Source organism: Aphelocoma coerulescens, chromosome 4A (assembly GCF_041296385.1).
Source record: "Aphelocoma coerulescens isolate FSJ_1873_10779 chromosome 4A, UR_Acoe_1.0, whole genome shotgun sequence".
Taxonomy (NCBI): Eukaryota; Metazoa; Chordata; class Aves; order Passeriformes; family Corvidae; genus Aphelocoma; species Aphelocoma coerulescens.
This window is the reverse complement of record NC_091018.1, coordinates 21,590,427-21,612,761: the sequence shown is the minus strand read 5'-3', so window position 1 is coordinate 21,612,761 and position 22,335 is coordinate 21,590,427. Positions and strand designations below refer to the sequence as shown.

General features: G+C 61.7%; 1 protein-coding gene across 2 annotated transcripts; it reads right to left on the bottom strand.

Moving 5' to 3' along the window:
- Positions 1-3,309: 3,309 nt before the first annotated feature.
- TSC22D3 (TSC22 domain family member 3) lies at positions 3,310-19,590 on the bottom strand. Of its 2 annotated transcripts, none has more exons than XM_069015803.1 (3): positions 19,169-19,590; positions 5,119-5,170; positions 3,310-4,574 (listed from the first exon to the last, which is right to left on the bottom strand). In XM_069015803.1, the coding sequence occupies exons 1-3, from the start codon at positions 19,489-19,491 to the stop codon at positions 4,329-4,331; spliced, it is 621 nt and encodes a 206-aa protein (XP_068871904.1). In that variant the 5' UTR covers positions 19,492-19,590; the 3' UTR covers positions 3,310-4,328. The 2 variants fall into 2 exon arrangements, with proteins under 2 accessions (XP_068871904.1, XP_068871905.1); XM_069015804.1 differs by lacking the exon at positions 19,169-19,590 and adding an exon at positions 5,445-5,639.
- Positions 19,591-22,335: the final 2,745 nt, after the last annotated feature.

The window sequence follows — 22,335 nt, the reverse complement described above, 5'->3', positions numbered from 1 at the left end:
CGGCCCCCACCCCGACAACGAGCCCTGGGCACACGCAGCCCCTGCCCTCTGTGGCCAGCTGGGCTTGCTCTGGCAGGTCCCCATCCCACAGGGGCTGTGGGGGGACAGGAATTGGCAGTGCTCCTGGCGGGGGGGAAAGCCCCGTTACCTGTTATGGGGCCAAAAGCCCTGAGGGGGCTGGCAACTGGCACTGCTGGGTCCTGTCTCAGTCCTGAGCAGAGGGCACAGGCCCGGGCTGGCTCCCCAGTTATATAAGGGTGGCACCAGGACAACAACAGTCACTCTGCATGGACTGCCTGTGCCGTTTTGGGATGTGCTGCCAGTACCCTGCAAGTGCCTGTGCCTGTGGGCTGACAGTGCTGGCAGAGGGCACGGCTGCAGTGTGCCTGTGGTGGGCAGCCCTGCCAGCAGCTCCTGGCATGCACGTATGCTGGGAACAGCTCCCTTCCCTCTGCCTGGGCCTGCGCCTGCCCAGGAGGACTGAAACCTCCTACCCAGCTGGGACTGCTTGGAGGCATGCTGGGGTCTCAGCCTGGCCCTACCTTGGAAAAACCCCCTTCCCAGGAGACATGAACAGAGGGGAGACTGAGGCAAGGCAGAAGGGTTGGTGATTTGTGGAAGGAGACAGGCTCGACAGGGAGTCTCAGCTCTGAGCCGCCGCTGGGCCCAGGTGCAGCCCCAAATGGGGTGCACCCCCTCTGTGCACCCCACCCACGCTGCTGTGGGGGTTATTGAGGGATGGGCTCTGCATGCTTGCCTTGTTGCTGGTGCATCCTCATGCTTGCATCTCTCCCTCTGCAGCTGCCCCACATGGGTTGGGGGGGGGGTCCCAGTGCTCATGGAATGCTTGTGCAGGTGTCCTGGGAGGCTGCTGCACACAGAGCCCAAGCACCCTGGCTGCCTGTGTAGGCTCCAGCTGGTTCTTGCTCTCACCATGCACCAACCCCCATGGCACCGAGCTGCAGCTCTCTCAGGGCTGGCACCACGGCTTGTGCCACTCTCCAGTGGGAATCTCCACTGTGCAACATGGCTTCCCCTTCTGAGAGGGTCCCCAGGCCTGCAAGTGGCCTTGGGCAGCTGCGGTGGGCTGACCTGGATCCATGGAGGTGCTGGGCACCAAGGACTGCATGGAAAATCCCACGCATGCATCTGTCTGCAAGGCTCCCGCGGGGCTGGGCTGGGCTGGGACATGGTGTTCGGTTCGAGGAGCAGGAAGGCACTGTCTTTGAGGCGCAGGGAGGGATGTTGCATAAGATCCTTCTGCCTGGCTGGAGTGGAATCTCCCCAGGAGAACCCAGTGAAGGAGAGAGAACATGCAGGGCTGGGGGGGTCTCCCCTATATCCTGACCCTTGGGCAGATCCTCAAATTCTGCTGCCCTCCCTGTGCTGCTCCAAACCCTCTCCCAGGCTGCTGCTCACCTGTGCTCACTGCACTAAGCATCACCTACATGGGTTTCCCACCCTCTGCAACAACATGCACCCCCTGAGCCCTTTTCTCTGTCATGCCCCTGAGCTGAGCCAGTCGGGGTGGATCCAGGGCTGGGTTGGGGGACACTGGGGGGCCGAGGGGAGGCTGGGTGCGGGGTGCCAGGAGGTGCGGGATGCCGGGGTGTGCATTAACCCCTGGGGCACCGTGGGGCAGCAGGCAGCTGGGGGCCCTGCAAGGGCTGCCCTGTGCCATTAGCTGGCATGTGTCACACCATGCTGCAGGACTGGAAAGGCTCTGCCTACCCGTGGGAGGAAGGCTGAGCTCTGAACCAAGTGGTTTGGGGCAGGTGATTGCAATGAGCGGGTTTTGCCACTGCCTGTCCCTGTGTGCCTGTGTGCTGTACAGAACCCCAAGGCTGTGGGGAGGGGACAGAGGACGGGGAGAGGCGGCAAACAGGACTCCCAACATCATCACCGCACCCCTTGAATGCGGCTGGATTGAGGGGTGCAATAAGAACAAATGGGGCACAGAGCTCATTGCTGCAGGCTGAAGCTTCCCCAGCCAAGAAGGGCCAGAAGGATGGCCAGACCATTTCCCAGCACCCCAACACCCACCCTAGTGACCTGGCCAGTGGAAGCACAGCTGGATCCAGCTGCCCTGTGGAACAGCCCTTCCTGGAGCAGCTGCAAGCCTGGGAGGCTGGCAGCACAGGGGGTCTGCTCTGTGTGTGTCCCACGGGCTGCTGCAGTGCCTGTATGTACGTGGTAGGGGAGCCTAAACCTGCTTACACACACACTGGGAAAGTCATCACACACGTACTCACAAGGTACATGCATGTGCCCTTGCACTAGAGCACTTGCAGGGCTGCCTGCGCAAGGCTGCTGTGGGGCCACTGTGCTGGGACAGACAGGACAGGGAGGCGAGTCACCCAATGATTTCAAGCCCCCGTGGCCTGTGTTTTGCTGTTTACCCGGCGTTTCCAGGGTGCCAACCACCCCCAGCTCCACCATGACTCATACAGGGCTGGGGTTGAACCGCCCTCACCACGGCAGAGACCTGAAACCGTGTGGAGCTGTGCTGCTGCAGCACAGGGTATGGCCACCTACCTCATCCCCTGGCCCCAGGCACTGCCGGCCCAGGGATGGCTCCAGATGGCCCAGGAGATGTGTCCCAGTAGAAAACTCTGGGGCAGGATACTGCACCTTGCTTCAAACATCCTGCCAGCCTGGGACTCTGCACAAACACCTCCACACTTTACCTGTAGTAGCCATCAGCAACCCCAGAGATGGAGGGTTTGGGGTTTTTTGCCCTCTCTCACATACCCCACGGGGTTGAATCAAAAGCTGGCTGTGCCCTAGAACAAGGTTGGGGCATCCTCCACCCCTATCCAGCACTGTTCAGTCCAGATGACCCATCCTCTTACATCATGTTTCGATATGGCCCAAAATGAAAAAGAAACCAATCCAAAACTATCAATGATGGCTGTGAGAACAAAAACACCAGAGGAAGAGCAGAGCTGGGGGTACATACAGCTCCACAAAGCCTGAGAATAACCTCCTCCCTGCTTGTGCCCCCAAGTCTGCCCTGCACAGGTGTGACACAGGGCACAGAGACCTGCAGGTTCACAGCACTTTTCCCTACCACACTCCCTGGGAAGGAGCTGCCTGCTCACATTTCCAAAAACACATCTTGGCTCAGCCAGGGCCATCTAGGGGGGACTGAAACCCCCTGCAAAGGTGGGGAGCTGCCAGGTTTTCCCAGCTGGGGAGCAGCACCAGCCCAGCAACCTCACCAGTCCCATCCCAGCAAGTCCCAGCCTCTTCTCCAGTGCCATCACTCTCCCCCCTCTTCCCAGCCACAGAAACACTTTGGGGCACAGGTATATATAAAAAGTAGAGTTTATTGCCATTTCTATCTAGATTTACACAACAGTGTCACCGCTTCTGACATCAAAAGCAATGTCCCATCACATCCCAGAGAACAGGCCAGGGACAGAGGGGAGCCCAGGAGCACGGGCTGGCTCCTCCACCCCAGTGGGTTAGAGCACAGCCTGGCTTGTGGCTCTGCCCAATGGTCAGTCCAGATCCTCCCAGCGCTGCCGCATGGTTCTGTCACGTGGGATGCCAGAGAGGAGTGAATCTGTCCCCTCCTTGGTGCCACTTGCAGTAGTTGGCTGCCCACTGACAGCCGCTCACCATTCCAGTCTGCCTCCGAATGCCCCAGCTGTTCAGATGGGCATGGCTGGCCCAGAGCTGGCACCCCACAGCCTCAGAGGCGCCTCTCATGCACATGTTTATACACAGATACAGCTACAGAAGATGCCCAAACTAACAAAACAAGCTTTTTTTCCTTGTAATCCCCACACTGCTGTGCGTTCAGCCATGGACTATGCTGCAGCTGCCATCCCTGGTGCTGCTCAGTCCCGGTCGGGTTCCAGCAGGCTCCGGGGTGGCTTGTGGGACATACCTGCTTCGCTCACTAAACATCGGTCTCCCTCCAATGTCAGGCTTTGCCAGAAAGAGACAGCCCCCGGCAGAATGCAACCACGGCCTGGGGCTTGGCGTGCACTCCTTCCAACCGCAGGTTACCATCATGGTGCCAAAGACTGCCCAGCTCTGCTCTTCAGCAGAGCCCAGGACAGGTACCACAGATCTCCTCCTGGCACCTGGTGGGTGGTTGGATGGGGAGGAGGGGTCAGCTGCCCCTGTCTTCCTTGCAGAAGAGCATCCTCATGAAGGAGACGGCCGCTGGCTCTGCGGGCTGGCCAGGGCTGCCCAAGGGGCACGGCTCAGTGCCAGGGTCTGGCAGTCCTTCGTGTGAGATGAAGGCGGAAACGATTTTGCAGGAGATTAAGTAGAAAGAGTTCTGTGGCTCTGCCCACCCCGAGGACAGAGCCACCTTACACCGCAGAGCCCCCGGAGTGCTGGGCCGGGGCAGCCACCCCGGGGCTCTGCTGCTCAGGGCACAGAACCTCTGCTGGGAGCCGGGACTGGAACTTCTCCAGCTGCTCAGGGCTGGCCAGGGTCTTCAGGAGGCTGTTCTCACGCTCCAGCTGGGAGTTTTTCTCCAACAGTTCCTTGATTTGCTCTTTCAGGACCTCCACCTCCTCCCGCACAGCATACATCAGATGATTTTTCACAAGATCCTTCAAAAGACCATGGAAGAGACTGATCAATGGAGAGTAATGCCCTGGGGGTTGCTCCTTCCCTTTCCCAAGTCCTGAGGAAAGTGCCACATGCTGCAGAAGCTTTTCCCAAGGACTATCCCGCCCCACACCCAACTTGGCCAGGGCTTGGTGCTCACCCAGTATAGCTCCCTCAGCCACCATCTCTCTGGTATCTCAGCATCCAGAGGCACTCTCCAGCCCCCTCCCCAGCCCCGGGGTTTGGGGGGCTGGAGTTCCCGAGCACCGAAGGAACCCGGCTCGGTCAGAGACCCCCAAAGTCCCCCTCCATGACCACCCTCGCTCCCTGCGCACTGCGGAGTGGCTGGAGCCAATGAGCTTCGCGGCGGTCGCAGACAAAGAGCAGCTCTGCCTGGCAGCTGAATGGGGAGTGGGGACCCCCATGGGCAGAGGGATCCCCCGCCCTCGGCAGAGCACCCACCCGGGAGCAGGAAGCCCACCCCCGGGCATAGCACCCGCGTGGTGACGGGGGAAGGTGCGGGGGGGGCGCAGCGCTGCAGCTCACCATTGCCTGCTCGATCTTGTTGTCGATGGCCACCACGCTGGCTCCGGAGGCGCTGGAAGAGAGTGGAGAGGCCGGGGGTCAGCACCGAACACCTCCCTTCCACAGGGGTCCGTGCACCGCGACACCTCCCCCTCACCAGTGCATCGGGGCGTCTCCCTCCCCAAGGGAATTCCGGTCGCGTGTGCCCTTCACTCCCGGAGCAGCAATGTCCCCCCACCTCATCAATCGGGGGTCGCAGCGGGCCCCCCCGGGCACCGGGACGCCCCTTCCCCCGGATCTCTGCGGCGAATGGCCGAGGCACCACGGCATACCGGGGCTGCCCCTACCTGTTGTCGAGCTTCACGGAGACCACATCTCCCCCGAGCAGGGAGGAGAAGAAGGAGATGGAGAAGTTGTGGAGCTGGTAGACAGCCACCTCCATGGGGGACTGGTACATGCCGGTGCTCATGGCTGCGGACGCAGGGATGCGCGCACACACACACACACACGGAGCAAAACGCACTGCGGGGGCCCCCGCGCCGCCCCCGCTTATATCGGCGGCGCCCGCCCTGCGGGGAGGGGCGAACGCGGCCGGGACCGCCCGGCGCCCCGCAGCGCCGCGCCGGGGGCTGCGCCGGTACTGCCCCCGGTACTGCCCCCGGTACTGCCCCCCGGTACTGCCCCCCGGTACGGAACACTGCCCCCCCGTACTGCCACACTGCCCCCGGTACTGCCCCCCGGTACTGCCCCCCGGTGCGGAACACTGCCCCCCCGTACTGCCCCCTCACACCGTGTACTGCACCCCTCTGCAGCCCCTCCTCCCCTTCCAGTTGAACCACAGCACGGCACCATCCCAGTGCAAGAACCCCCCACTTCAGCACTGTGTCCCCCCTACTCTGCAGCCCCACTTCACATCCCTTGTCTGTTGCAAGCACAGTCCTGGCACCCCCGGCATCCTTAGTACAACCCCCCACAGCCCCCACACCTCAGCATCCCCTTCCTGTGCTCCTGGGCACCCAGGATGGGGGTTCAGTGAGGGGGACACACGCACCTGCTTGGGTGCTCGCAGAAGGGGTGAACCCGGTCTGCATTTGTAGGTGCAGCCTGCAGGTCCCTCACAGTGAGGCCTCGTGATTGTGAAGTGGGGGCACGAGGGAAAGGGGAGCCACGGGCATTCAAAATACAACCCGGGGTGCAAAACAGAAACGGGAGCGAAAACCAGAAACGGGCTGCTAAAAAAACCGGGGCGCATAACAGAAACGGGGGTGCAAAACAAACAGAAACAGGAGGTGATAAACAACAGAAACGAGAGCAGAAAAACAACCCAGGCGTAAAAAACAACCCCAGGAGGGGAAACGAAAACCTGTGTGCAGAGCAAACCCCGGGTGCAGAACCAACCCAGAGTACGGAACGCACCTCCAGGCTGCAGAACAACGACTGCGGGGTGCAGAACAAACCCGGGGTACAGGACAACACCCTCGGGGTGCAGAACAGCCCCCGGGTACAGAACAAAGTGAAGGTACAAAACGAACTCGGGGTACAAGAGCAAAACAACTCCAGGGTGCAGAGCCAACCCGGGGTGCAGAGCAACAGATCTAGGGTGCAGAACAATGACTTTGTGGTGCAGAACAAATTCGGAGTACAGAACACGCCCAGGGTTCATAAACAACAACCGCAAAATGCAGACCAAACCTGGGGTCCAGAACAAACTCGGGAGCACTAAACACCACCACCCCTGGGCTACAGAACAGTCCCGGGGTACAGAACAAACCAGGAGTACAGAACAACCACACCCTCGGGGTGCAGAACGATGACCTCGGGGTGCCGAAGAAACTCGGAGTACAGAACCCTCCGGGCGCCCTCGGCCGCGGCGGCCCCGCCCGCCGTTGCATAACCCCGCACCGGGCACCGGGCGGGGGGGCCCCCCCGCGGGCACGGGCGGCACTGCAGGCGCTGGGCCGGCGTGCACGGCCCGGGACGGGTCTGCCCGTGTTTGCGTGCAGCGGCATCCCTGTGTGTGCACACGCGTGTGCAAGCCCCGGGGTCACGACGGGTCCTTCTCGCGCCCACAGAGCGACTTACACATAGAGCGAGAGGGTCTCCTCCGAGGGGTGGAAGCAGGGCCCCTAGAACGCCCCCCGCATCCCAGGGGCTGGGGTGGCACTGCCCACGCGTTGCTGCCCCCACTGCCCTTGGCTGCCCACTTATCTCTGCCCTCTGGATCTGGGCCTGGGGGAACTTTGCTCAGTGGCTGCCTGCTGCCTCCGGGGGCTCATCACCCTGAGGCTGATGCTGGATGGCAGAGCCCACACACGGCATAGTGTCCAAGAAAGCGTTAGTGCTGGCAGGGCATGTGCACCCCAGGGATGCTGCAAAGGACACCAAACGCCCCAATCCAAGGGGAACTGAATGTGCCTGCACTTGGCTGTTGGAAGAGGCCAAGCAGCCCTGACTAGTGGGTGTGCAGCTGTGACCCTTCCTGAAGCGGGGAGGGGGAGCAGAGTGGAATTTCCCCATCAGAAAGGGAAACTGAGGCACAGTGCAGCACGGCTGCTGCTGGGAGCGAGACCTAGCCAGGCAGCTCTCCACAAATCACAACCTGCTCCCAGGGCAGGGTGAGAATGCTGTGCTGCCTGTGGACCGAAGCCGGGCATATGCGGGTGCCCCAGGACATGTGGGTTTGATGTGAGGATGTGAGAAAGCATTTTCTCCCTGGTGGGCCCATCTGGGACCTGTGGGGGGGATGATGCACATCTCCCTGTGTCAGCACTACTCCAGCCCATGCAACGCTGCTGAGCAGGGACTCAGCAGGGTGCTGGCACTGCAGAGAGTAGGCAGGGGTCTGTCCCCCAAGCCCCGGGGCTGGCCTGTGCTCCCCCCCTCACCCACACCAGGCCCTACTTACCAGTCCCTCCTTCTGAAGAGGCTCGGGGAGTACGGCGGCGGGAAGGCCATGCCACCCCGTGACCCCGTTCCAGCCCCTCTCTTCCCAGGGGCGATGCTGGCTCTGCCTGTGGCTGCGTCCCCCCAGCTTACAGTGGCAGAGACAGCCTGGGCGTTGGCTGCATCCAGGGGCTCCAGCCACGGGGTAAACATGCTGGGGGATGACCTCAGCTGCACTCAATTGGCCCTTTCAAGGCCGATGGCCAGTGTGCCATCCCGAGCTGCGCGGGTGCCCCCCTCCCTGAGGGGATGAAAGGCCTCTGTGTGCACTTGTCCCCAGAGTGGCTGGTGGTGGGCTTGGTGGCAGCCCCTGGGACACAGCTTTGTCCCCTTGCTGGGACAGGTCCAGACCACCCACACCAAGGATCCCTTGACTCAGTTTCCCACTGCAGCTCATGAAGCGTGCTGGTTTCACTGTGGAGAAGACAGAAGAGATGGGGAGAGCATTTTCTCCCACAGCTGTGCCACCTTCTGCAGAGAGGTGTCAGCAACAGGGAGGTGGGGTGGGCAGACCCCAGCCTGCCCCCAGCCCTGGCAGCTGTGCCTGTTTTCCCACCTCCTGTGATCTGGCCCCCCGACTCCTGGCTCAGCCTCCTTCCCAAAGGAAGCCCTAAATCATTAGTGGCAGGGACCAAGGGCTCCAGAATGGGCAGACCAGAGCCTGGCTGGTGGTCCTTGTCTCACAGCTTGAGGTTCCCGGTCCCTGCCTGGTACCTTTCTGATGCAACACTCAGGCACCAAGGACTGAGGAAAAAACCAAGGAGTTCTGCAGCTGCTGGAGTGAAGCTGGAAAATGCTTTGGGGGGGAGATTGCTTCAGCTCTGCCACCTCCAATATTTTCCCCATGGAGCTGGGTCTATTGCAAAAATAAACCGGAGTAAGTCACTGATTTCCCTGCAGTCCCCCTGGGTCTTTCCAGCCAGTCCTGCCCACATCACTGCTCAGGGCATGGACTCCTCAGTCTGAGGCTGGGCAGGATGCTGTCGGCCTTTGAGAGGCCGCAGCGAGGGATGCTCTGGAGGGATGAAGAAGCAGAAGTTTCTTTCCAGGCACTCAGTAAATGAGGGATCCCTATGCAGCCTGTGGCCAGGGCAGGTCAGGCTGGGCAGGGGGCTGCAGCCCCGTCGCAGCCCCACACCCTCATGTGGGGATGCGGTTCCTGAATGTTTCGCTGGGCGCACACACCCACGGCACACCTTGCAGCCCCTACAAGCGAGTCCTGCCCGCACATGCGCGTGCACACAGCACGCCCACACCCCCTGCATACACACGTGTGTTTGCAGCCCACACGAGCGTGTGCCCTGCACACAGGGGCACACCCTGCACATGCGTGTGCACATTGGTGCGCCCTGCTCACACACATATGCAAGCACATTAGTTTAGTACCTGGAGCTGACGATCTTGGGGGTCTTTTCCAACCTGTCTCTGTGACTCCGTGACACACTCTGTGTGCCAAACAAATGCTGCTGTTCCGTGTGCAGATGCATGAGCACTGCCGGCACCCCCTGCACATGCTGCCCTGACTAACAGCTGACACACAGCCCTGCCTGCACCCCTGGTGTCAGCGGCACACGCAGGACAGCTCCGCATGCCCCTGCATAGTGGGAGGGCACCCCCAGCCCACGGGTGTCACCTGCAGCCCTGCTGTAACCTCTATAGTGGGAGCAGCAGCTCCCAGCTCTGCTGGATTCTGCTTTGTGCCAGCTTTCCCCAGGAGCCCCTCTGAGCTGCCCCAATGCCCCCACAGCAGCAGGGTCCTACACGGAGCTCCAGCTGCACCCCAAGTGGTCGGGAGGCCCTTTCCTAGCACACCATGGCAGCCCATGCCAGGCTGCTGGCAGCTGCCTCCTCTCCCACCACCTGCTCCTGCTCCTCCAAGCAGAGCAGGGTGGGCAACACACCACCTCGCTCTTCCTAAAGAGCAGGGCGCATGGACTCACAGTTACCCTATGGCACCAGAGGCCACAGTGATGGGCGCTTGGAGCAGGCTGGGCGAGAGGGGCCAATGCTGTGAACTGCATCCCCGAGGCAGCAGCATGGCAGCTCCTGCATCTACACACAGTGACAGGAGGTTCATCAGGCCAGGCCCAGCTCGTGCCTGTGGTTATTTTGGTAACAGCGACAGCAGCTGCAATACAGGCTAATTGTGACACTAATTGTTGTGCTCTCTGGGGGAAAAAAAGCACCCGTGGCTGTCATTGAGCAGTGAGGAGAGGTGGTGACACCAGCCAATGATGATATCACCCAAGCAGTGGCCCTGCAGGACACCCCAAAGCTGCCAGCAGCGCCTCAACCCTTACACAGCCTGTTCCTCAGCCCAGAAGATGCCAGCCTCCCTCCTGGGTGACATTAAGTGACAACCCCCTCCTCAGCAATGGGACTTGGAATTCGGCATGCCCAACAGGGCTCTGCCAGGCTGGAGCAAGGGGAGATAGGGAGTAGGACGAGGGAATTATCTCTTGCTGCCTGGCATCCCATACCTGCACAGTGCTGTGGGTCAGGGGACATGCCCTCTCCCCACAGCCCCAGGGACAAGATGTGCTGTTGTTCTGAGCCCTGTGTGTTGGACCTGCACCAGGCACTGCAGTGCCACACACCAGAGGATGCTCCTGTCCTGGCAGTGGCTGATGGAGCCAGAGGGGTGGTTGGGGCTTCAGGAGCAGCCCTGGCTCCCCAGTCTTGGCTCTCCCCCTGCTCCAGGCTGTGCTCACAGCTCCGTGGCAGCGTTCCTGGCTTGCTCTCTCCCAAGGACTCAGCTCAATGGGAGGAAGGCCCTTCAGAGGGTCTGAGGCGTGGGAAATGTTTATAGCCTGGCCTCAGAGACACTGGAGAGCAGACTGGGAAAGGCGCAGAGCCAAGGCTGCCCAGGCTGCTCTGCAGAGCCAGATCTCCTGCTCCCAGGGTCAGAGTAGAGTGGGAGAGGAAAAGCTACTGCTTGCAAACACACAGCTAAGAAAACTCTGCCTGTCACAGCCCAAAATACTGCAACTGTGGTGGTGCCAGCCAAGGGACTGGGGATGCCAGTGCCAGGGCATCCTAGCTGTGCCCTGCAGGAACAGAGGGAAGTGTGGCTGGGGACACTGGTGATGGCTGGGACCTATGGGAGACTATGGCAGGAAGGGCTGGGTGTGGGACAGGGCTGAGGGGCTCCAGGTCTTGTCCAGCAGCTTTGTCCTGGTTCTGGGAAAGGAGAGGTAATGCCAGGGGCTGCCCACAGACAAACAGGCAGCTGGGTCATCTGCCATGCCAATCCCACCATCCTGAACAGCAACTGCCTGCCCTATGGCACTGGCATGGGGCTGTTGTGCCAGTCCCAAGGGCTGTGGGCCTAGCACTGCCAGAGTACACCAGTTGTCCAGATCTTGGTTTCCTCCTCCTGGAGATTTCTGGCTGAGCTGCTCCCTGAGGCCTGGCACTACCCCCTGTCTCAGCTGGTGCTCTCCAGGAGCTGTGTGGGACATGCAGAAGCCTCATGCAACCAAGAGCCCTGTGACACGGGGACTGAGGTCATGCCCATCAGAGCCTTGGACGGGTCATAAATCGCCCAATCCTGGGCATGTGCTGCTCCAGAGCAGAGGGTAACCATTCCTGGGCACACCTGGAAGTGTCTGGGTAGGGATGCACCCCCTGCCTGTGGAGCCAGTGCTGCTGGCCTTGCCTGGTCCCAGTCCCAAGCCAGGAGACATCAGAGGCATGTGTGGCCCGCACAGAAACGGTGGCCTCTGCCATGCTGGGGAACCCCAGGGAGGGTTTAAGTGAGGGAAGGCTGGAGGGGAACCTACCCTTGGGAAGGCTGACAGGGAACATGTCCTCCTTCCCTTCATGCCCAGTGGAGGCAGAGTGAGCTCTGTGTCCATGGGCAGGGGACACAGATGACCTACCCTGCCAAGCAGCAGACATGGACAGGGATTGTGGTGTGGAGACTCCTCCAACCTGTCAGGCTGGAGCAATGTGGGGTGGTGGAGGGAGCCCTGGCAGGCTCCTGTGTCCAGCTGTGGGGCTGCCTGCTTCCTCCGATAAAGGTACTTGGCTGTACTCCCAGTTCTGTTTTTTTTCTAGCATGCAAGTGCACACCCTCGAGCCAGCCTGCTGAGAGCTGCAATTTTTCTTTAACTTTGTCATCAGACCCTCTTCTTCCTCCTTTGCCCCTAGTAGCAGTTGCCTCCCAGCAGTAGCGTGAGGAGGGGAGGTCAGAGAGGACCCAGTTCCAGCCAAGTCCTTCTCACCATGTAGGAAGCCCCCAGAGTCACAGCTTCCCCAGGCATGCTGGTGTAGGAGAGGAAGAGGAAAAAGGGCTCATTTGGTTGTTACCACCCCTGGATCATGTGGCCAAACATCCCACCTTGCTGGTGTTTGTCAACACCAGCCCCATGCTGCCGCCAACCCAGGGTGGGCACCCCGGTGGGTGCCCTGCCAGGAGCCGTGGGGCACCCTTGCACCTCACTGTTCCCCCCAAAGGGTCCCACAGCTGCCAAACACTGAGTTGAGGCTGCCAGGTACAGCACAGCTCAGTGAAAACCCTGCAGCTTTCTCTGAGCATCGTGGCTGGCTGTTTGGGGAGTGCAGCTAACCCCGACCATGCTACCCCCTCCCGTGGACCAGGGATGCCCAGCCCCAGGGAGGACGGCAGGCTGAACCCTTGGCAGAGCTTTAATCCACAAATCTGTCCGCAGAGCAAAGCGTTTCACACCCACGGGCCGGGGCTGGAGTCCTGTCATTGAACTCGCTGTTATCGCCTCCTGGTTACTCGCGCCCTGCCCCGGGGCTCCTGCCAGCCACGGCTCTGAACTCCAAAACTGTCCTTGCTTCTTAGCTTACTGTGTCATCCTGGACAGCCCCAGCTGGATCACCCACAGATCCTGGCTGCCCTTTTCTGGTCCAGTTTCAGGGGAGTGGGGATAGAGCACAGGTGGTTGTGACACTGAAGGGCCCCCCGCAGCACAAGGGCCACGCGGCGCCCTTGAACCCCACGGCAGATGGCAGGGGGCTGCCAGCCTGGGTTCTGCCTCCCCCAGCCCCTCACCCAGCTTTGCAGCGATCCCCAGCCCGAGAAAGGAACGTCAAAGTAGGGCCTCTGGCATCCTCCAAGAACAATCCCAGGCCCCTTTTCAGGCAAGAGCGGGCGCTCCGAAGCCCTGCTGGGCGCTGGCAGCTGCTGCCCTGTGGCATGCGGGAGTGCCCGCTCGCTAATTGGGAGGCAGCTCGTTATGTAATGAGGACGGAGGCAGGGGAGCTGCGAGAGCTGTGCAGCGCACCCCACGCTACCCAAATCTGCTCTTCCAGCCCAGAATAAGCCCTGTTTATGGAACCCCTCAAGCCCTTCACTGGTCCCTTTCACAGGTCCTGGTACTCTCCTGCCTGGCCGAATGCTTGGGGAGAGCCCCAGCAAGAGCCCAAGCAGCCCCACAATGTCCGAGGGACAGCTGGACCCCGTTGGGGGTGCGAAACCCGGGCAGACCAGACCCGGCGGGGGCCGGGGAGAGAGGAGCTGTGCTCGGCTGGAGCATGAGCCAGCACCCGCAGGAGGTCAGGCAAGGACATGTAGGGCGGCACAGCTTCAGCAGAGACGGTTATTAATACCCCGCCTGGCCTTTGCAAGGAATCCCGGGCATTTCAAATCAGGGACCTTTGCTGAAACCCTGCCGTCCCTGACATTTCAGAACAATAACAATGTGAAAGACAATCGGTTGCTGGCAGGATGTATACCTGCGGTGCTGCCGTGGCTCTGTGTGTGCCCGACCTCAGCAGCCAGCCCTCACCTCGCCTATGCCAACCCTTGGGGACAACCTGAGATCATCCCCTGCCTCCAAACCACCCGGAGCAGTCCTGCTCCATTTCACAGGCATATCACTGTGATGGTCTCACTTAAGGAGATGGAAATGTCTTGTCCTGCCCCATGGCATCTGCCACCCTCTGCCAATTCGGCTGCCATCCCCAGGGAATTGTGAGTGGGGCTGGCAAGGACTGGATACCACCCTGATCCTGGAGTCTGGAGAGCCCAGAGTTTCTTCTGTGCTGCCAGAGTCATTCTGCAAAGCCCCCTCAAATAGATATATATACATATATATATAACTCAGCACACAGACAGAGGATGATCTCCTGTCCCAAAGCCAGCCATGTGCAGCACCTGGATAAATATAACTCGGAGCTCATTTGCAAAGCATCAGGATGGGTTGTAGCCTCTCTCGCCTCTCCAGCCCTCTTCTCCGGGGTAAAGTTGGAGATAATAATCTCAGAAGTCTTTTCCAACCTAAAGGGTTCTGTGATTCTCTGCCCTCTACAAAGAGGGTCTCAGTCCTTCCCAAGGACAGGATCCACCTAGAGCCTCACTCACCTTGGCAGTCCACATAAAGTGCATGGACCCATGCACGGTCATGTCCCCTGGGCACACGCACAGCTGCCAGGCTCTGACAACATATATCCCAAGCCCTTCCAAGCCCTTTGGTCCCATGCAGGTCACGGTGCTCCCCCAAAGTACAGTCAGCTTTAACCCTCTTTGTGCTGGACAGTGGCCAGGGAGGTGGTGTCAGGTCCCAGCAGAGACCATCCAGGATCAGGCCATGTCTCACCAGGAAGGGAAAGTGTGATGCTGGAGGGAGGGGGCATGATGCTGGGATCAGGGCAGACCCCTGCAGCCTCCTTTAGCTCCAACCTCTTCCTCATTTTTACAGTTCAAAGACAGAAAAAAATCCTGGCCAGCCTTTTCCCCGTAGGGCCATGCTGACATCCCTGGCTGACCTTGGGACACCTACTTCTGCCTGTGCAGAGCCAAGTGCCTGCCCCAGCAGATGGGTAGTGCTGGAGAATCCCCAGGGAACCAAGAGGACAGGCTCCTGAGAAGCTGACGTTGGCATCACCAGACTGGCTCAGCTGTGTCAGCCCCCTTGGCCATAGCCTTGTGGTTAGGGGCAAATGCTTCCCACCTAACGGGCTGGAGGGGCTGAGCAGGGCTCTCCTGTGCTTCAGAGAATGTTGGGAATACCCTTCTGGAGGGAGCTGGGTCTTGCAGGAGCAGGCAGGGACAGGCATGGTGCATTGTGTGGCGCACGCTGCTGCCAGCCCTGCCGAGCCACGCTGAATCCAGTGTGCCGTGGCAGAGCCCCTGTGAGCCTGGTCTGCCAGGACATGGCCCCCAAGGCTGCTGGGATGGGGTGGGGGTCCCAAGCTGTTGGGATGCCCATGATGGAGACCACAGCAGGCTTAGCCGGCTGCCTGCCTGACATCTTCCTGACGCTGGGAGGATTTGGGTACACCAAGGTTGGCACCTCCCAGCAGTACAAGCTACTCCTGCCACTGAAACAAAATCTCTCCGGCACCTCAGTGGTGTGCAGGACTTGCAACCAACACTGCAGGCCACAGGCCATGTGCAGATCTGTCCTGTGCGAGCAAAGCAAACAAAGCCCTGGTGCATGGTTCTGGAGGGCAGGGGGGCTCTCCTGGCCCCCTCCCTGGCAGAGTTGTCCCAGGGCCAGAAGGGGGAGAGTAGGACAGCTCGGTCCCACACCCACACCTCTCTCACGCTCATGCATGGCCCCTCTCCCCATCAATGTGTTCTTGTTGCTCCAGCCCACTCGACCAGCTGGAATGCTTGCCCTGGCCCTGCCACCCTGGGATGCCCTTTATGCCCTGGCTCCCCTCCTCCTGCATTGCTGCTGCAAAGTGACACCCGACAGATGGGAACAAGTGGTGCTGTGACACAAATGCCACCCTGGTACTGCTGCCCAGGCAGCTCTTGCTTGCTGGCCTGACCTTACAGTGGGAAGGGCAGTGCTGCCCTGCTTTGCCCAAATTCATGCTTCCCTCAACCACTCACACAGAGCTTCCCTGCCTCCCTGTGACTCCCTTGGCTTGCCCAGGTCTGGGAGAAGGTGGCCCCCAGCTCCTTTCATGGCTCAGACCAAAGGATGGGTCACTGCCCACCCTGTTGGATGGAGCAGCAGGTCTGGCAGTGCCTGCAGACGACCTGGCTATGCAGAGGTGTCCCCTCAGAGCCCAAAGCAGGATGGGCACAGGCTAGCCAGGCTGCCAGGCATTGCCCAGGAGAGGCTAGGCAGGAGTGCTGGCATGACTAGCCAATGTGGGCAAGCAGGCTGGCACGTACCTCCTCTCCCCACACAGAGCCAGGTAGGGCCCACTTCAATCATGTGCCAGCACACACCCGTGGTGCTGCTTCCCTCGCAGTGCCGACCTTCTCCCACACCACCGGCTCCCTTCACCTCCCTGGCCCAGGGAAAGGTGCCATGTGGCCATGGGCCTGCTCTCGCTGGACCACACACAATTGGGCTTGTGTCTGGCTCTGGGATGAGCAATCTTGCGATAACGTGGGCATTACAGAGGGATGGCAAAGACTTTTCTGCCCACTTCATTGGCGCCCGCAGGGAGAAGGTGTGCCCAGCCAGGGTAGTGGCAGCTGTCCTCCCTATATCTGGTGCTTCCATGTGAGCTTGGTCCCTTGGCATTGCTGAGATCTCCCTGGAGAGCAGTTTGTGATGCCCTGTGTAAGGACATAGTGGGGAGAAGCCCTTTCCACACAGGATCCCATGCACTCCTGGAACAGCAGGGCTTTCTGCAGGAGCATCAGCCCTGGAGGCAATTGGTCCAGAGCATCCCTTCCTTGTGCATCCCTGACAACATCCCTGCTGTGAGCAAAGGGTATGGAGAGTCTGACAGGGACCACCCAGCCAGAGAAACCCCCAGAGACAGGTTGGACATGATGAAATGTGTGTTGTCTGAGATGCCCAGCACTGATCTGACCCTGACTGAGTTGTCTCCAGCCAGCCCCAGAGCCAGACTCAAGTCTGGGTTTAGGATCTTGGGGATCCCGTGCTGTCCTGGATGTCAGCTACACACAGGGATGTGTATCCACGCAACTTCCCCCTCCTTCTGTGTTGCCGTAGGAGCACATCAGCCAAAACAAGGGGCTCCAAATGGTTTGGGTTCCCTGGTGCCAGCAGCAGGGTGCCCATATCAGGCATGTTATCAGGGTGTTCCTCTGGCACCCACAATCCTCTGCTGTGTATGGTATCTCCTCTTGGATGCATTGGCTCATTCCCCAGAAGGAGAAAGTTCAGGTTGAAGCAAAACAACTGCAAACACAGGTGTGGGCACACCTGGCTCCAGTGCCTGGGGCCGTGCACCCGGCTCCCCCATGCTGTGCCACCTAGGGGTGATGGGAGATCACCCAGGCAGCCTCCAGACCAAGGTGCCTGGACACTGGGTGTGACAGAGGGACACGGCTTTGCACCACACCATGGCACAGCCTGTCACTAACACAATGCCTGGAGCCTCTTGGGACACATGGAAGACAGGCAGCGAGGAGTGCTAAGTGGCACAGACATGGAGAAATCCTTGTCCCCTGGCATCTCTGCTCACTCCCTACCTCACCAGGAGCACCACAGGTCCTGCTCCACCAGGGATGAATTCGAAAGCAGCCTGCTGATCCCATATCAGTGGCCTCTGGCCCATAGGCACTGTCACTGACTGCCCCAGTGAGCAGCGCAGGTGCTTGGCTCTGACCCCAGCCCTGGCAGCCCGTACTGGAGACAGTGTCTCGCTTCCCCCTTCACCGACAGGGCCAGCTTGCTGCAGCCTCCCAGGGAAGAGGGGAACCTCTCGCTCCCGTTCCTTCCCAGCTGGGTAGGTTCACTGCTCCCCATACGGGCCAGGTACCGGTGCCTTGGCGGGTGTCCCAGCTCCTCCCTTCCCACCTGAGCGGCAGCTCGGCATTATGTAAGTGCAGGAAGAGCGTCTCCGTCAAGGCCGGCTCGAGGCAGCAGCCTCTCGGCGTCAGACGCTGGCTGGGCGAGGGGGCGGGCACGCTGGGGTGGCTCACACTCGTGGGGCAGCCACGTGTGAGCCCACCCGCGCACAGCCCGGGAGCGCGCCCACGGTGCATGTGCGTGTAGGGTGGGAAGGGGACGGCGAGGTGTCTCTGAACGCGTGGGTGCTGCTCCCCCTGCGCTTTACCCTCCCATGGCGGAGCAGCAAGCCCCAGAGCCTCTGCTTGCCGTGCCAGCCATGCAGACATCTGTACCTGTCGCACTGATGGGCCACAGGTCCCCCCAAGGTGGTGGATGTGTCCCACCCGCTGAAGACACTGGCAGCCTCGGGCACCTGTGGCACTACTGGCCCAGCTCGGCTCTCCCAGGACGAACTGGGGAGACCCAGACCTGCTAGCCCCTGTACAGGCTGCGCCCCCACAGGGTGTCACCAGCTGTCTCTGTCACCAGAGCCAGCCCCACACAGCGCCAGTGCAGGACCTGAGACAGCTCTGTCCACTCCTCGCCCCTGGGGCTCACCTCATCAGGGCTGGGGAGCCTGCGGAGTGGTAGCCGCTGGGACCTCCTGTTCAGTCTCCTCTGTCCTCACTGCTAGAGGAGGGGGGCAGGGCAGACCCCGCGGTCCTGCCTCCTCAGTCCGCCAGGGAATGGATGGGAGCAGCCCCCAGCACGCCCGGCTGTGGGGGCACAGGTAGCCTGCCCAGAGCAGCCCCGAGACCAGCTCGGGCAGCGCAGAGACACTTTCCAGGGATGGGAAGTACCACTCCGGGCCAAACCTGTCTTCACGCCGGGGAGGGCCAGGGGAGCTGCCGAAAGGGCAGGAGCTGGCACTGGGACTCTCGGGTTCCCTACCCAGGCTCTCACTGGGGCTCAAGATGGCTTTCGAGGCAGCACAGCTGCTTCCCAAGGAACCTGCTGCGCTCTCCACGCAGGATGGGGCCGATGCCTGTCTGTCGCTGGACACTATCCATGCCCCTGCGGGCACTGTCTGTGTGGACAGAGGTAGCCAGGGAGATGAGCACAGAGTCCAGCGGCCAAGACACACAGCTGGGGGCTGTTATCACTGCCCGGCACACACAGGGCACCACAAGACGGGCACGGCGGGCATGGTGGAGCAGAGCCACCCGGACCTGCACCCAGGGATGGGCTGGCACCACGTACGGACTCTGTGCCAGATGCGGCCACTCGTGCCTCTCTCCACCCAGATCCCACCGGCGCTGACACCCCCCAGCCCGAGGGTCACACAAGTCCCCCTCTCTTGCCAGTGCCACACCACTGCCAGCTCCGAGCTCGCTGCCCCAGGGCGCCCGGCCCCCGGCGGCTCCCAGGCTCCCGGCGGTGACACCCACCTGTGGAAGAGGAGGAGGATGGAGAGCAGGGTCTGGTCGATGTTCCTGTTGCAGATGCCCTGGTTGAAGAGGTAGCAGGGGTCCCGCACGACGGGCTCCAGGGAGTCCTGGCGCATGATGGAGCTCAGCTTGTCGGTGTTGAGGTTCTGTCGGACCAGCTGCTCCCGCAGCTGCCGGAAGCTGCTCACGGTGGGGCTGCCCGGGTTGTTGTTCTCGCCCCCGGCCCCCTCCTCCAGCCCGCTTCGGTTGGCCAGGTCCAGGCAGCAGCTGCAGCAGTCCAGCCCCACGGGCGACCGGCACTCCTCCGCGGGCGACGAGGACATCCCGGGTGTCCCCGCGCCTGGCCACGGCGGCGCCGCCGGGGCCGCTCCCGGGGCCGCGGAGGGCGAGCGGCTGCAGGACGCGCCCGGTGTCGAGCGCCGCGAGCGGCCCCCGCCCGCCCCGGCCCCGTTCCGCCCGCCCCCGCCCCGCCCCGGCCCCGTTCCGCCCGCCCCGGTCCCGCCCGGCCCCGCTCCGCCCCCGCTCCGCTCCTCCCCGCCCCGGCCCCGTTCCGCCCGCCCGGCTGCGCACCTCCCGCCGCTGCTCCGCTCCGCTCCTCGCCGCTCCGCCCCGGCCTCGCTCCACCCCGGCCCGGCCTCTCTCCGCTCCGCCCGCCCACCACCCCCCATCCCGGGCCGCCGTTGCCCCGCAGCGCAGCGCGCCCACCTCACGCGCGGGTCCGGGAGAAGTTGGCGAATTATAACATGGGGTGGCATGGGGTGACAAAGGGCCACGGTGCCCCATTCCCGGTGGGGACTCTCGCTCCGCTCTGTGCTTTCCGGGGATGGCGTGGGGGCTCAGGAGGCTGGCGCTGCCCGTAGCATCACTCCCCGAAGCACTGACGCGGGCAGCCCGCGTAGCTCCGGAGACGGGGCAGGAAAGAGGAAAAGCGGGATGAAAGGTCCCAGGATGGGGGAAAAAGCTAGGAAGGACCTGGCTCCACTGCTGGGAACGTCTGGGAGCCGCCTCGCCCGGAGCCAAGCCAGGCATGCGTGGAACGCACGAAGGCTTCGGGCTATGGATGGGCGCGTTGAGACTCGCGGCAGGTGCCTGGGGCTCGGAGATATGCGAGGGAAAATGGGGATTTCTAGGCGGAGGAGAAGTGGCTTCCCCGGCACTGTTGCATCTCAGGGTGAACATTTCTGCCACCAGTGACCCGCACTGGGGGGCTGGCGAAGAGTGGCTGGAGCATATGGTGCTGTCCTGGTGGTGCTGGGGCATGGGACAACACTTCAGAGAGGTGGGGACGATTGGGCTGGGATCCTCGGAATGGGATTTGGGAAGGTGACAAGTCCCGGCTTCGAAGCACACGCAGAGATGGGTGAGAGGGGGGCTGCAGGGCTGGGCTGCCATCGCTGCCGGTCAATGAGTCCTAAGGACCAGCCTGGGGAGCCACCAGCCTTCAGAGAGATAAACAACCGGGAGCTGGTGGGGAAGGGCTGGGCGAGCGTCCAAGAAAGCAGAGCTGCTGAGGGGAGGAGCAGGCAGGCTGGGGAAGCCCGCTATGGGCAGGCAGGACCGAAGGGCGGCAGGACGGTCTGTACAGCGGGGTTGCAAAAGGGCTGGTGGAAGGAGGTGCAGGAAGCAGCCATTGGGGGATTGCAGCGTGTCTGAAGGGCACGGGATTGATAAGAGATAAACCAGGTCAAAATTGCGCTGGGCAAAGCCACCAGATCACTGGAACGGCAGGGGTCCCGGTGGCAGCGCTGTGCCCACCGGGGTTGTTAACGGGGTAGCTGCTGCCACTGAAGGAGCAGCAGGAGTGGCCAACAAACATTCCTGTTCCCTGTTCAGCGTGAAGAAGGAAAATGCATCCCATGAGCATGAAGCCATTTCCAGGCCATTAGTAACCAGGGGAGTTATGAGACATCGGCCACCACAAATCCACAACTGGGAGAGTGGCCACAGTGACCTCGGGCACGGCTTCCCATGCCAGGCCCCATCAGACCTGCGAACCAGCAGGATCTGGCTCCCGGTGGAGGTGGCATCAGCGTAGGGTCCAGGTGTGGGCGGGGGGAACCGTCAGCCCTGGGACGATGCTGAAAACAGGTGAATTCTTGAAGGAAGGACGACCCACAAGCTGCCCCAGGAGTGTCCCCTCCTTCACTGGTGGATGCTGAGTGCTGTTTTTGAGCTCCTTCCTCAGGCCTTCTAGTGGGTGATGAGGGAGGGAAGGGTAATTGAGCCTTACCCATCTGCCCTGTGGCAGGGGCCAGTGAGGAGGGTCCCTGGTGACTCCACTGTTGCCAGGACCCACGGAAACAGGAGGGTGCTGAGATTTCTTTTCTTCCATCCCTCCGGATTCAGAGCGGCCCCCGAGCGCTGCGCTCCGGCTGCACCCTGGGCGGAGCCGAGCCCCACGCCGAGCTCCGGGGGCGGGCGGCCGCGGGCCCGCGGGAGGCTGCTGCCACCGCGTGGGCACAGGGGGAAGGACACGCGCCCAGGGCTGGCACCCCTTCCTCGGCCACGGCTCCCCCAGTGGCTGTGCCCCGGGCCCGGGGGGTTCTGCCCGGCCCCGACGGCGCTGGAGGTGGCTCCGGGTGCAGCTCGCTGACTCCTCCAGGCTCCTTGTGCCCTTTGGCTGTGCCTTTTCGCCCACGGCCCCTCCAGCTGCACCAGAGCCGCCACACAGGGCTTGGGGCTGCTCCCCGGCCATCAGCTCCTCGCTCCTCATCTGCAACCGGCACACATCATGGGCTGCTACGTTCTCACGTGCAAGCCACGATGAGCTTCCTAAAGCCCCAGATCCGGGAACCACATGGTGGTTCAAGGTGATCAGCTGGTGGCGGCAGCTGGAAAGTAGGTTTCCTATGTTTAGCTCTGGCCTTTCTGGGTCCTGCTGTTCACGGGACTGGGACAGTGCTAGTTTCTGCACAGCCACTTCCCTCAAGGGCACCCACGTGCTCAACACCCAGGCGTGTCATTGCAGCCCTAAGCCACAACCGGCACAGGGTGGCATGCTGGAAGTAGTGGGGACTCAGCTGGGTCTGAGGCAGACCAGGAGGGCAGGGACAGCTTTGGCCCCGAAGGGCATTGCACTCAAAGGGGCTCCCTCGGCTCTGAAAGGGATTCCCTATTCCTGGCTGAAATGCAGGGTGCCCTGCTCCCAGCTCAGGGCAGGGACTTCA

Bases quoted from the DNA above. Each gene is read 5' to 3' on its own strand.
- TSC22D3 (XM_069015803.1), bottom strand. From the start codon at position 19,491: ATGTCCTCGTCGCCCGCGGAGGAGTGCCGGTCGCCCGTGGGGCTGGAC. The intron at 5,171-19,168 runs GTGGGTGTCACC...ACTCTCTTCCAG, and splicing joins ATCCTCCTCCTCTTCCACAG to CGCCTCCGGAGCCAGCGTGG. The intron at 4,575-5,118 runs GTGAGCTGCAGC...GGTCTTTTGAAG, and splicing joins ACAAGATCGAGCAGGCAATG to GATCTTGTGAAAAATCATCT.